This window comes from Passer domesticus, chromosome 13 (assembly GCF_036417665.1).
Source record: "Passer domesticus isolate bPasDom1 chromosome 13, bPasDom1.hap1, whole genome shotgun sequence".
NCBI lineage: Eukaryota > Metazoa > Chordata > Aves > Passeriformes > Passeridae > Passer > Passer domesticus.
In genome coordinates this window covers 10,238,997-10,252,102 of record NC_087486.1, presented here as the reverse complement: position 1 = coordinate 10,252,102, position 13,106 = coordinate 10,238,997, and the positions used below count along the sequence as shown (strand labels likewise).

At 45.1% G+C, this 13,106-nt stretch overlaps 1 protein-coding gene and 1 long non-coding RNA gene across 15 annotated transcripts in view; both read left to right on the top strand.

Moving 5' to 3' along the window:
* RAPGEF6 (Rap guanine nucleotide exchange factor 6) overlaps nt 1-4,718 on the top strand; it is a 126,432-nt gene extending 121,714 nt beyond the window's left edge. For all 14 annotated transcript variants that reach the window (XM_064387644.1, XM_064387645.1, XM_064387639.1 and 11 more), the window contains one exon: nt 159-4,718. In XM_064387644.1, the coding sequence (XP_064243714.1) occupies nt 159-184 (26 nt within the window). In that variant the 3' untranslated portion in view covers nt 185-4,718. The remainder of the gene's footprint in view (nt 1-158) is intronic.
* Nucleotides 4,719-5,461: 743 nt separating this feature from the next.
* On the top strand, nt 5,462-11,835 carry LOC135279994 (uncharacterized). Its single transcript, XR_010347111.1, has 2 exons — nt 5,462-6,093; nt 10,476-11,835. It is a non-coding gene; the product is annotated as an uncharacterized LOC135279994 (long non-coding RNA).
* The last annotated feature ends 1,271 nt before the right edge of the window (nt 11,836-13,106 follow it).

Here is a 13,106-nt window from a genome sequence, read left to right as displayed (position 1 = left end):
AGTGATCAATGATAAAGACAGTGAAAACATGCTGCTGCTGAAGGGCTGAAGCTGTCATAGACTCACTGTTATCACCTCACTGGGTGCTGGTCTGTGCCCTGTGTGCCCGAGGTGGGGACTGGTGGAATAACTGCTTATTTCTTTCTCTTGTTTTGCAGAAGACGAACAAGTATCAGCAGTTTAACCCTTGGGCTCTTTATATGAACCACTCACAACACAAAGGATGAGGGAGAAGGTCTCTTGGTTCTGTTAGGACTGCTGACAACTTGCTGCTACTGACCTCAGACCTTGCCTGTGTCCCAGACGAGATGGAACGGGTTGGATCATGTCTTCACACCTTCCTTCACTCTGCCACCACCACCCAAGAAGCTATTTCTGCCTATGAAATAGAAAATCCTCTTCAAGGAATGCGCTGACTGCCTGGGTACCAACGTGGGTACCCAGAGATGGACCGAGCTTCGTGCATTGGGGAGGACCAATTGTCACCACCACTTGAAACTTGGGAGCATTTTTCTGTATGATACCATGTAATCCTTTAGTAGTCTCCATTGTTATTTTCTACATGACCGTTAGAAGTCTGAGAGTGTTATTTTATGAACTTCAACAAAAAAAAAACCTTATATCAAAATGTCAGCAAAAGCAAAGGATGTTGCTGAAATATCTGAAAATAATTTATTAATTTAATATTTTTTACTGGGAGTTTCCTTTACGTGCGTTGGGAGTGCTCTGGTTGGCTAATATAAATGTTTAGTCAATGTGACAGTAAATTAGCTACACATCAACTGTTGTGCTCTCGAAATAAACACAGAAAAGTAGAAACGGGTGCAGAAATTTATAGATTTTAGAGTGGATTTAGATTTAATATGACTAGAGTCCAATGCCCTGCAGAGCAGTGTCTGTCAAGGCAGCGCTCCTGCTGCTCCCCTCCCACATGGACACAGCAGAAACCTGTCCAAGGATTTTAGAAATTGTTTTAGCTGCCAGCCAACTAAGGCAACAGTTGGTGCTCTCCTCCCCTGTTAAGGAATGTTTGAAATGTGGAAGCTGTAGCTTAAGGGGGGAGCATTTGGGGAGATCTGAAGCTTTCCCAAAAGAGTTTTAACCAGGTTTTGCCTTGCAGAGTTCAACATGCAAAGCATGTTCTAAAACTCAAAACTCCAGCTGTGTGTTGTGGTTTTTAAGATCGTCTCACATGTCCTGGCCTTTTCCCAGAGTTGCACAGGGTTTAGGTGCAAAGGTTGTCTTTGAAAAAAAATAATAAAGGAATTAGATATTACCTACATTTCACAATAAAATTTGTGAAACTGAATAATAAATGACACAGTGCTTATAGAAGAGCATAATGCATTTTATCATGGGTTAAAAAACCCTGTTGTGTTTATCTGGAAAATACAGATAATCTCAACCAATTTTTAAAAATTCTAATAAAAATCCTGTTGTGGTTGATGTCAATGAGAGTTTTGACTTACAGCCAGCCAGTATTAACCCATGATCCTCTAGTTTGATTATGGTCTAAAGAATTGCTTCTTTGATTTTACTTTTAGCCAGCCAGAGTGCAGAGGGGTAGAACTGGAAATGCCTGCAGGTTCTTTTCTTTCTCCTTCTTCCCTTCCTTCTTCCCTTCTTTCCATCCTTCCTTCCTTCCATACATGACACCCCATTCTGGTGTTAAAATCAGACATGAATGTGTGAATATGTATTTAAACATTTAATTGTAAATCTTTGTTGTGATGTTTACAGCCTAAGCTAGAAAGATGATGTTTGTCATTTTTACAGTGCCTCAAAACTGATTTCTATATCCATAGTTGTGGAGAGCTTTAAGAGTTTGGTTTTGGTTTGTTTTTTTTTTTTTTTTTTAACCTATATGTGTGCAGGGGTGCAAGGTGAATGCAACATTTTTGGAAAATGCCACAAGTACCAAAAACAACCCAAAGCCTTTGATGTGCTTTCTTCATAGTAGCTAGGGGCTGATGCAGCCAGGTGGGTGAGAATGACCCAGCCTGTGTCTGCCTTCAGAGCAGTTGCAGGCTCAGCATTGCCTGGAATGTACCTGTCACCACTGGAATTGGGAAGGTGTAAATGAACAGGGATGCTGAGGAAGAGGATGCCTAATTTATAACTCACTGGTTGGCTGTATGAATTTTTGGCACAAGTATCAGAGAAGCAAATGGTTGAAAAAATACATTAAAATCCACTTGAGGTGGATAATACATGCATTTTGCTTTCTCAAGGCCTTAATGCTTATAATGAACCTGCACAGGCCTTAATGACTAAAGAGTAATGTGTCAAAGCAATGCAGGGCAGAGTGAGTGTTTTCAGCACATGCAATATTGGTAATAGAACTCTGGAACTGATATTCCTGTGGGATGTAAATCCAGGTCCTGCCATCCCATTGTCAGCTGTAGTTGCTTCTTAACTTCTGCATGGAAACAGCAGGCTTTGTGTTCCATCAGAAATCATCTGTGTTGTGCCAGGTGAATGAAGCCATACGGTTCCTTGGCCCTGGGGAGGGAGCTGCAGCTTATTCCAGCCTGTTGAACAAAATAGAGGGGATGGGGCTTACTAAAGTGGCTTCCTTTTACCCCAAAACCCAATAGTGCTGCCTTGGAGGATGCAGGGAATCCCCTGTGGGGAACAGGTCGGGGTCTCCTGGCAGTCAGCAAGAGCAGCTGAATTAATCACCCATCCAAACGTGGTGTTTGGTGGTGTTTGCACATCAGCAGCATCCGTCTGTTCCACAGGGTTTGGCAGACACTGAAAATGAATGAGTGAAAGTCTCACTAATAATATTTTCCTAATAGCCAACACAGCTGGTGTACATAAAGCAAGCATAAATGATGGACAGATGAGCTACTCCTGCTACTCCTGCCTCGCACAGTGTGGCTTCTCTGCTGCTCCTTGCTGGGGTTTTTGTTTGTTTGTTTGTTTTTAAGTCAACCGATCACATTGATTGGGATCAATAGCCAAATGTGGAGTGTCTGGTGTGGGTTTGAAGAGACATTATCCCTTTTTTTGGTCATTCAGACAGAAGCAATATGGTGGTTAGTACCTGTTGTACACTGCTTTGTTGAAGTGATGTCTTCTGGACCACAGATCCCTGACTCAGTACCTCTGCTAGGTTCTTCTAGCTTGGGCTCTGATGCTGATAGAAAGTTAAGGTGCCTCATGTCATGTTCTTCCACTGCCATACCTGGGTTTGCTCACTTCCTGCTCGTTGTTTGCTTCTGACTTGTTGGTGAAAGATGCATTTCAGATTTCTGTGATTTAAGCACGCAGTGTTTTGTTATGAATCTCAAACTTCCTAATAATTCCTGAGAAAGCAGTGTAGTTTGGTAAAATTGAATTGGTCTCTCCAGTTGTGGAAAAGGGAAAATGAGGTCACTGAGCCTCTGAGCATCAGGTTCATCTCCCAAGTACACAAAAGAATGGAAATACAATGGGTGTGGATGTTTGCAGTTCATGTTTTTGCAATGTGCACAAATTTTGAGAGTTTGCCAACAATGGGCAGTGTGGGGCTTTCCTGGCTCCTTCCTTTTGCCTTTACTCAGATAAGTTTGTAGGTGTGGCCTCACCTTGAGTCCTGTGTGTGATTTTTGGGCACCATGATATGAAAAAGACATGAAGCTATTGGAGAGCATCCAAAGGAGGCCACGAGGATGGGGAAGGGTCTGGAGGGGTGATGCCAGCCTGGAGAAAAGGAGAGTGAGGGAAGAGAGACCTCATTGCAATCTACACCATCCTCCTGAGGGGCAGCATTGATCTCTCCACTCTCATGACCGGTGACAGGTCAGAGGGAATGGCCTCCAGCTGTGCCAGGGGAGGTTTAGGCTGGGTATTAGGAAAAGGATTTTCACCCAGAACAGCTCCCCAGGGAAGTGGTGACAGCACCAGCCTGGCAGAGCTCAAGAAGTGTTTGGACAAGACTCTCAGCCACAGGGTGGGATTGCTGGGGATGGTGCTGGGCAGGGGCAGGAGAGGGACTTGATGATCCTGATGGGTCCCTTCCAGCTCAGCAGATCCTGTGATGCCAGGTGAGTGATGCTTCACTGCAAGGGGGTCAGAGCCCATTGCTTGGGATGGGATGTGCTGGGGGCTGTGAACACCCTGTCAGGGCTGTTCAAGAACATTTCCTCACATCCTGAGTAATTTTACTGCAGGCAACAGTGGAAATACAACCCCGTAATTTATGTTTTATAAAACGTCAGAATTTTTGAAGGATAAACTTACCACTGCCTTTGCAAAAAGAAAAGAAAAAAGGGATACTCTCTCTTTAGAAAAGCTTTACACATTATATTTTAGAACGCTTGTATAGAGGGTAATCTATCTTGAATTCCCAACCCAGCTTTTGCTTCTGTTGTGCTTTTTATTGTTTTATCTTTATTTCTGTTATTCCTGGAATGCAGTTTAGCTTGGTATTAATTAAATTCTAAATATGTGAGCATATTGGCAAAACTGCACAGATGTAATGATATTCCAATAGCAATTGTACTGCACAAGTCAGTGATTGTAAAGTATTCTGTAACAAGCAATGTTTGTCTCCTATTTTTTGATACCTCTTACACTTATGTCTTTTAGAAAGACAGTGGCTCTGTATGCTTTTTGTATTTTTACTGAGTGATTGTAAATATTTGTTATATTTTTGGTTAAGAGAATGTTTAAAAGTACTGTTTATTATCCAATCTATTAATATGTTGGAATCAATAAACAATCAACATGTATTAATTGTTTTCAGCAGCTGTTTTCTGGCAGGCAGTGGAGGATGGAGCTGAGGTGGTACAGAGCTGGGGAGAGCCTGGTGGGAGTGATGCTCATCTTGGGATCAAAGAGGAGCCACCACTGTGTGATTTTGTTGTGTTTTCACAGTGAGGACAATACAGACCTGTGATGTTCAGAGGGCTGGAGCAGCTTTTCTGTGAAAACAGGATCAGACAGGTGGAGTTACTCAGACTGAAGAAGAGAATGATCTGTGGAGACTTTAGAGCCCCTTTCAGTGTCTAAAAAGGTTCCAAGAGAGCTGGAGAGGGACTCTGGGCAAGGGGTAATGGCTTTAATCTGAAGGAGGGCAGGATTTGTTTTAATTTTAGGAAGTCATTCTTGCCTGTGAGGGTGGTGAGGCCCTGTCACGGGGTGCCCAGAGCAGCTGTGGCTGCCCCATCCCTGGAAGTGTCCAAGGCTAGACTGGACAGGGCTTGGAGCAGCCTGGGACAGTGGAAGGTGGCCCTGCCCATGGCAGCAGTGGTGGGGCTGGACTAGATGACCTTGAAAGGTCCTTTCCCACCCAAACCATTGTGTAGTTCCAGGATCTTTTTCCCAGGTCCTGTGGCTGCTGCCTCAGGATCAGCTCAGAGAGCCCAGAGAGGGCCTGAGGCCTTGGCAGGCTCGGGAGCCTCCCAGGGCGCCGCCTGTGCAGCACGTACAGGTGGAGCTGTGTGCTGGCACCGAGCGTGGAACCTCCCCTGAAAATACCAAAATACTTCTTTTCTCTGCCCTTATTTTTGCAGAGGGCCTGTGGCCCCCAGGCACCCCAGTGTGGTGCTGAGGGTGGCATGGGCAGGGGGAGCAGGAGCTGTGCTGGGCCCTGGCAGGGCCACTCCTGACTGCAGTTTGCCTCCATTGGTGTACTGATAATAGAAAAGCTAAGCTAAGAGGGAACTTTATGGAAAAGGACATTTTTTTTCAGGGACAGGACATTTGTGTAATGGGTTCTTTGCTGGCAAGCAGAGTCTGCAGCTTGTTGTCCTTTGCTAACCCATTGCATGTGGCATTGTTCTCCCTTCCTCCCTGTGCAGCCCCTTTCCCTGTGCTGTACATGGGGATGTGGATGCACCTCTGCCGCTCAGATAAGGGTTGAGTTTTATCTTCACCATTTTTCTCACTCCAGTGGGAATTTTCAGTTACGGAATCACAGTATCGTTTGGGTCAAAAAGGTCCTTAACCCTCACCCAGTTCAACCCTCTGCCTGTGTGAGGATGCCTTCCAGCAGCCAGGCTGATCACAGCCCTGTCCAGCCTCACCTTGTTCTCAGAACCCTGTTCAAAACCAGCCTGCTTTTGTTCCCGGGAATCTTTGAATCCCAGCAGTTTCTGGGAGGTGGTAAGGTTTTTAATTTTTTTTTTTTTTAAACTTTGAAATCCTCCGTTCTGCTTAGAGAATGGAAAGGGACCAGAGCTGCCACAAGAGGCCAGCATTGCCTCTGGTTTTGTGCAGGCTTTGCAGGGGCTGTGCACGCTGTCGCTGCCATGCTCAGCCAGTACCCAGCACCCTGGCAGGTGGCACTGGGGACATTCTGGGCTTCACTTGATGCTCTCCAGCCGTGGGCTGCCCTGGGCACCTTGGCAATGTCTGCAGGGACAATGTGGAGCCATGGGGTGCGGGAGGATGTGGGTCTTAGCAGGTCACTTTGCATTTAGGACTTTCAAGGCTGTCTGGTACCTGGTCCTGATTTCTCCTTCACGTGCCTGGATGATCCCTTTTCATCCATGAAAGCTATCCTGCCTTGGGGGAGCCGTGTCCTTTTCTCCACTGCTGTCCATCCACTGTGCCAGAGGGAGGCTGTGAAGCATTTCTTCCTGTGGCAGAAGAATCAGCAGCTGGTGGGACAGGATGGGAAGGCAGCAAGTAGCTCTCAGATTGTGTTGGAGTGTGTAGTTCCAGGATAGTCTGACTGCAGCCAGCAATTCCTTGTGTAAAATCAAATGGAGGAGAAGCAGTGTCATTAGTGAGCAATCCACTTAATGAGTAACTTGGACTTTGGGCTTCGCTTTCACCTTCTCTTTCCAGATGGTGGAAACCCAGCACACAATGTACAGCATGACTTCCCCATCCTCACATTCCATGTCCAAGCATTTGGGTTAGACCTGGTGCTGTTGGAGTGGTGGAAGCTTTTTTCTTTGACGGAGCTTCACATTCCCTGTGCTCGAAGGCTTCTGAAGCTGCACTCAGTGCATCAAATAGCTGCTGACATAAACTTGAGTGTATTCCCTGGGGGCACTCAGCCAAGGCTTCTTCTGATTTTCTGCTGGAGAGTCAGTATCAATCTGATTTCATTGGTAAGAGTTAACAATTGCCTGTTAGACTGCAGTAGTGCCATGTGTTATTTGCTCATGGAGAAGTTGAGAATTGTCCCTCCAAAGTACATATGAAAAGAGAGATGAATTCTCTCTCCCTCCACAGATTTCTTGCCCAGCAGGTGCTGCCTGCTGGAAACATGCTTTATTTTTGCCATAAGGGAGAAGGCAAGAACTGCACTGGCAGCAGCAGGGTCACAGCCTGAGGTGTCCCCACCACCTGGGGACTTGCCAGGAGGGCTCTGCAGGCAGGGTCAGTCAGTGCTTTCAGCCACTCATCATTTATTAAGAGGGTAAAATGTTCTGGACATACCATGTTTCAGTACCAGGAGGACTAAAACCTGTCCCTGCATCATTCTTCCCTCTGGGCTGAATTCCTGCACTGTTGAGGATGGAGTAAATTTCTCATCATCCAACCTCAATTCAGGAGGAGCACTTCAAGTCTGTGGTGTCTGTGCTATGTGCTTTCAGGCTGTGGCATCAGCTCTTGTGGTTTGACCCAGAATTTGCAGTATTTTTATCTTTCCTGAAGATCCAGGTCCTGGAGGCACGTGATGACATGAACTGATGACATTTTGGGGTGGAGGGGGGTATGTAAAGCAGCCCTTGTTGCTACGAAAACCTTGAAAACACAAACTATAAAAAGAATTCTTAAAAAAAAAAAAGAAAAGTGAAGGAGATGAAGACCCGTATTGATTTAACCTGCCCCTGGCTCTCATCAGTGCTGAGCTGCAGGCTTCTGGTGCTGAATTCCCACAGCCCATCAACAGAAAAACACAATGTCTTTCCCCGAGGTACTGCCCTCAAGACTTTTACTTGTCTGAGAGAGCCAACACTTGTGGAAATGAAGAAAGAACCAAGTTGTTTGTACAAGATGAATGTTAAATGGGCTCCACAAAGATTTCTGTTCATTCCCCTGAATTTGTCAGAGCAGGAGAATAATTACTGGTGTCACAGTGCTGCAAGTCAGTCTTGGTTTGGGAGAGAGGGAGAAGTATGGCAATAAGTGAAGTTCCAATGTAGATATAGTTGCATTTAACACTTAGGAGGAGCAATAAAGATGAAGGTTGTAATTGTATGTGCAATTTCAAAGCTCACAACATAATTTTATATTCTCAAACATCTGTTTTAGGATCAGAGCAGAGTGCTACATAACTGCCTTATTTTTATATCTATCAGTTAGGCACCATCAAGTTTATTATAAATTCAAACTCATTTATGTAAACATGAACTTGGGTTGAGCAACTCCACAGAGTGATGTTCCTGGGGATAATGTTTGGAGCAGCAGAACTCCAGTGGGCTGGGAAATCTCTTGGCTCCAGAGGGAGATGGCCCTTGCAGGAAGGTGACAGCATTTTACTTAGGAAAAACTCTTCCAGCATGTCAGGGGTTGGTGGAGGCTTTCATGACCTGCTTGCCAGGATTGTGAGCACACCTTGTCTTCACCTCAGTATATTGTATTTTTGGGTAAATACGGCACTAATGTTTGGCTGCAATGTGATGGCTCCTCTCCTTTCTCTCATTTTATTTTCAGTGTTGGTAGTGAAGCTGGTGAAGGGGAAGGTCTCGTGGTGGGCTTCTGCTTGGAGGACCAAAGGAGTGATGAAGGATCTGGTATTAGGAAGGAATTCTTGCCTGCCAGGGTGGTGTGGCACAGGGTGCCCAGAGAGGCTGTGGCTGCCCCATCTCTGGAAGTGTTCAAAGCCAGGTTGGACAGGGCTTGGAGCAACCTGGGATAGTGGAAAGTGTCCCTGCCCATGGCAAGGGGTAGAATAAGAAGAATTTTATGAGCTTTACATGGGAGGTGTTGTGCAGGTGCCATCCAGTGTGGGTTTCCCAGGCTGCTCCTGCAGGCAAAAAAGATTTCAGAAGGTTTGAGGAGCAGCAGCAGCCCCAGCTCCTCGTGGGTGCTGTTCAGGTGTATTTGCTGTTGGTTTCCCAGCTATCTCATGGTGGAATGCTGAGAACTCTTCTTGCCTCTGCAGATTTGTGCTATGGTGCCTGGGCAGGCTTTGTGCTCCTTGCACAGGTTAGCATCTCCCATGGGCTCCTTTCCCTCACCTGCATCATCATGTGGCTGCCCTGACTGTGCCTCTTATCAACCAGCCTGGCAGATACCTTTGCCATTGGCCTTCACTGTCTGCAGAGGGATGTAATTAAAATTAGCAGAAGTCACCATCCATTTTACAGCAATACTAATTAAATGTAATTAGAGGTGTGACTTCTAAACAAGGCCGTGTGTTTTTTTCAATGAGATGTTTCACATAAAGAAAAACAAATAAGTAACCAAGGACATGCAAATGTGGTGTGTGATGTGAGCTTGTGACTTTACCTGGGCTCCCTTGGCAGTGTCCATTACCAGGGACACACCTCTGCCCTGGCTTGATTGAGCAATGCTGCCAGTAACGGGTGGGAGAAATCTGCTGGTTTCATCAGAAAAGGAAGATCTTAAAAACAAAAACAGCAGCAGAAGGTAGGGAAGCTGTTGGATTCCTGCTGCCTTGTCTCTGGAGGAGTCTGTTCTATTGCAGATCTCCTCACAGTGGGATGAGGAAGATGGTGCTTCATCTCCTGACTTTGCTGTAAAACCTTTGCAACGCTGTAGAGACCTTCCTGACTAAAGCAGTTATTAAAAGTAACTTAATTGTCAGGCAATTACACAGTTTAAAAACCAGGCCTTTGGTGGGGGTTTTCAGAAGTGCAGAAACATGGTGAGCTGAAAATTACCAAGTGAAAAGACTCGATTTGGTCACGGCTCTTCTCCTCAAGCCTAGGGAAAATATGAACCAAGAGATTCAATAGCTGATGCTTGTACTACCTGTGCCCTCTCCTGCCACATGGAAATGTCACCTATGGCCAGAGGAAGTTGTCCTGTGCTGATGAGACCCTGGGGAGAGGGATGGCAGCACTGGCACCTGTTCTTGGGTGCCTTGGGTTGTTTGAATGCATGTGTCATCCTGGAAGGTGTGAGCTGGGCCCTCATGGGGTGTTAGACGTGCAGCACAGCCCTGCAGCTGTGGGACATCAGACAGCTGCAGAGGCTGAGCTGGGCAGTGCTGCCAACCTTTTTTGGCCCTGGTGCAGTGAAAGCTGAGGGAGAGAGAAACTCAAGGTAAGAACAGAAGTGAAGACATCATGTCTGGTGATGCTGACTGCTCTGATGAGAAAGGAGATAACAAGGACATTGCTGGGGAAAGAGTTTAATAAGGACATTACTAGTATAAGAGGGATAATTGAGAAGATTCTATTTCTAAAGGGGACCCGGACAAAGGGGTCTGAATGGAAATTTTTTGTACAAACATAGTGACCTGTAAATACTGGTAAACTGGTGTAATGAACTGGCTTTGCTTGACTGGCATAAGCAGAGTCTGTGTGTGTCAATCCCCGCAGGGTGTGTTTTATTTGCAGGATTTATTACTCCATGAGAAGGGAATGTTGTGTGGCACCATGCTGATCCACAAGGGGCAGTGACACTACTGGAGAACCCACTGCTGACCAGCAAAGGTGGGGAGCACTAGAAATGTGCTGGGTTAATTTTTTTTGATCTGAATAATTATTTCACAGATGGCTGAACTGGCAGATCAAGAAGTTCAGTGCCGTGGTTTGTGTGCCAGTGGTTTGGCACCAGGTGCTTACACAAGTAATGCAAACATGAATGACTTGGAGGTGTCATTATATGTTTCATCTAATCCTGTCAAACAAGCAAAGTGACTGCAGGGGACACCCCATGGTGCCTGTTAACCCAGATCTGCCTGTGGTGCTGGCACTGATTTTGGTTTTGGGTTGGTTCTGCCCTGTGAGCAGCCGTGTGCCAGGCAGGGGTTCCCGCTCTGTCACCGCTGGCTGCTGGCACTGCGTGTGGGGAGTGTCAATAGCCAGCCAGGCTTTTCACTGGGCAAATGATGTGTGGCCAGCTTGAATTCTTCAGATCAATAACCCAGTGACAGGCAGCTCGAGCGCTTGGAAATAGCATTAAGCCCGACGCTGCTGTTTTGTGTATTGCAAGGGATCGAAGAACACCAGGGCCTGAATTGCAGAGCTCCATCACTGTGTCACGGCTGTAAGCGTGAATATAAAGTGCTGTGGAAGAATGTGTGGCCTCTTTGAAAGGTGAAAAGGAAATGTTAACACTTGGACTTGGCAGCAGCTGGGGAATGGGAGCTGGGACCAATTCCCACCCAAGTGCCACATCTGGTCACTTTGCCCATCCACCAGCTAGAGGAAAGACAGGAATATAGAATGTTTGGGTTGGAAGGGACCATACAGATCACCAAGTTCCAACAGCCTGCTGTAGGCAGAGATGCTTCCAATCCAGTAGGAATTGAGGTTCCTAAACTCCCAGAGGAAGAAGCCCTGAACAGAGGATGCAATCCTTGTACATTGCAGTGTCTGTTGTGAGCAGTGGGGAATTTGCTTGCCTTATGGTCAGGATCCACAGGAAACTCCTTTTCCACTTAGGCTGATAATATTTGCTATGCAACAGAATACTGTTTAATCTGGGATTTTTTTCATCCCCCAGAAGAAACACTTTTTTGCTCATGTTCCTGAAATCTATATGTGTAGTGAGTCAAGCACAAAGATCCTGTGGCACAAAGCTGATGTAGAGCCTGCAGGGGTGTTCTTCATGATTTTATTCCAGGTCTTGCGTTTAATCCAATGTAACTGGTTCTTAAACACTGTCTCTTCTGAAAAATATTTGAAGAAATGTAAATTTTGAACATATTCTCTTCAAAGAACAAATAAAATTGCTGTACCTGGAATAGTTAAATTATTGTTGCAGCCTAGGATTCCTCTCCCTCCTTTTGCATTTTAGTTACTCTGTTTGCTGTTCTATTAAAAGCTACCAGTGGCTTTAAAGCATCAATTTTTTTGGCTTTGGGAAGCAAATGCCTAGGGAGGAATTTTAATATTGCTTTTGCTAATTGCTGGGAAGTGAAAGTTAAGCAAGATAATCAGGCATTGAGGATGGCTGGCAGATGACAGTCATTACAGACAGAAAAATCTGGTGTCACTTGTGAGCAGGTTTAGTGTAGCAGTAGTAAAACCAGCGCAATGTCATTAGAGTCTTTATAGGAAAAACATTTCAGAAGCTGACTCTGAATCCCAGTGAAGTCTGTGCAAACACTCCTGCTCACTTTTAAAGCCTGAATAAAATCCAAGATGATTGCTAAGCTACTCATAATGTCTCCAAGGTCAGAGGAAACTCCCTGTATGGGCTTATCCATGTAAAAGGAAAAAGAAAACACTCCACCAAAAAGCCAAACCAACCCTGATGCCTGAAGAAACAGCATAATAAAAGCCTGCGTAAAAGGGAAGTTTGGGTAGTGAAATTGTGATGGAATGTGTCTCTTTTCCCCATGGAATGTGAGTCTCTACCCAGATCAGCAGTTGAAATTACTCTGTTGTTGACTTTACATGTTGACTTGTGTCCTTGTTGTTTTGTCTTCAAGCTCTATCTAAATGTATACTTCTTCTATAATTCAATACATATGTATTTGTTTGACATGTTGCAGCATTTTAATAGATGTCTTTGGCCTGTGAACAAAGGTTTTCCCCATCCCTACCATCAGCAGCCTTTGCTGACTAATCAAGATGTAGCCTTGTCCTGCTCTGGTAGCCTGAGGGGGTTTGTGCAGCTCTGTGGGGTTTTGTCATTCATTTGGATGCTTTGCCAGTGTGTTGTGTACCTGGACAATGTCAAATACATATTGCCCACAGCAGCATTTAATAGACTTCCTGATGTCAATGGAAAGTCAATAACTCGAGATCTTAATTGCAGGACATGTCTGGGTCCTGGCTCATAGATGGTATTTTCTGTGTCAAATAACTTTAGATATTTGGAACAAAACTAGAGTATTGTTTTCTCTATGGCCCTAGGAAAGAAAAATAACATTTTGAGAGGCAGTGATATAATGTTCATTTTTTTTCTGGTGAAAAAGCTGCAAGGTGAGTCCTTTTCTCGGCACAATAAAACGTTTACCAAATTGTTCCAGTAAGTCAGTTTTGTAGAATAAAAGGAAAAGCATTAGAGAATTCCCA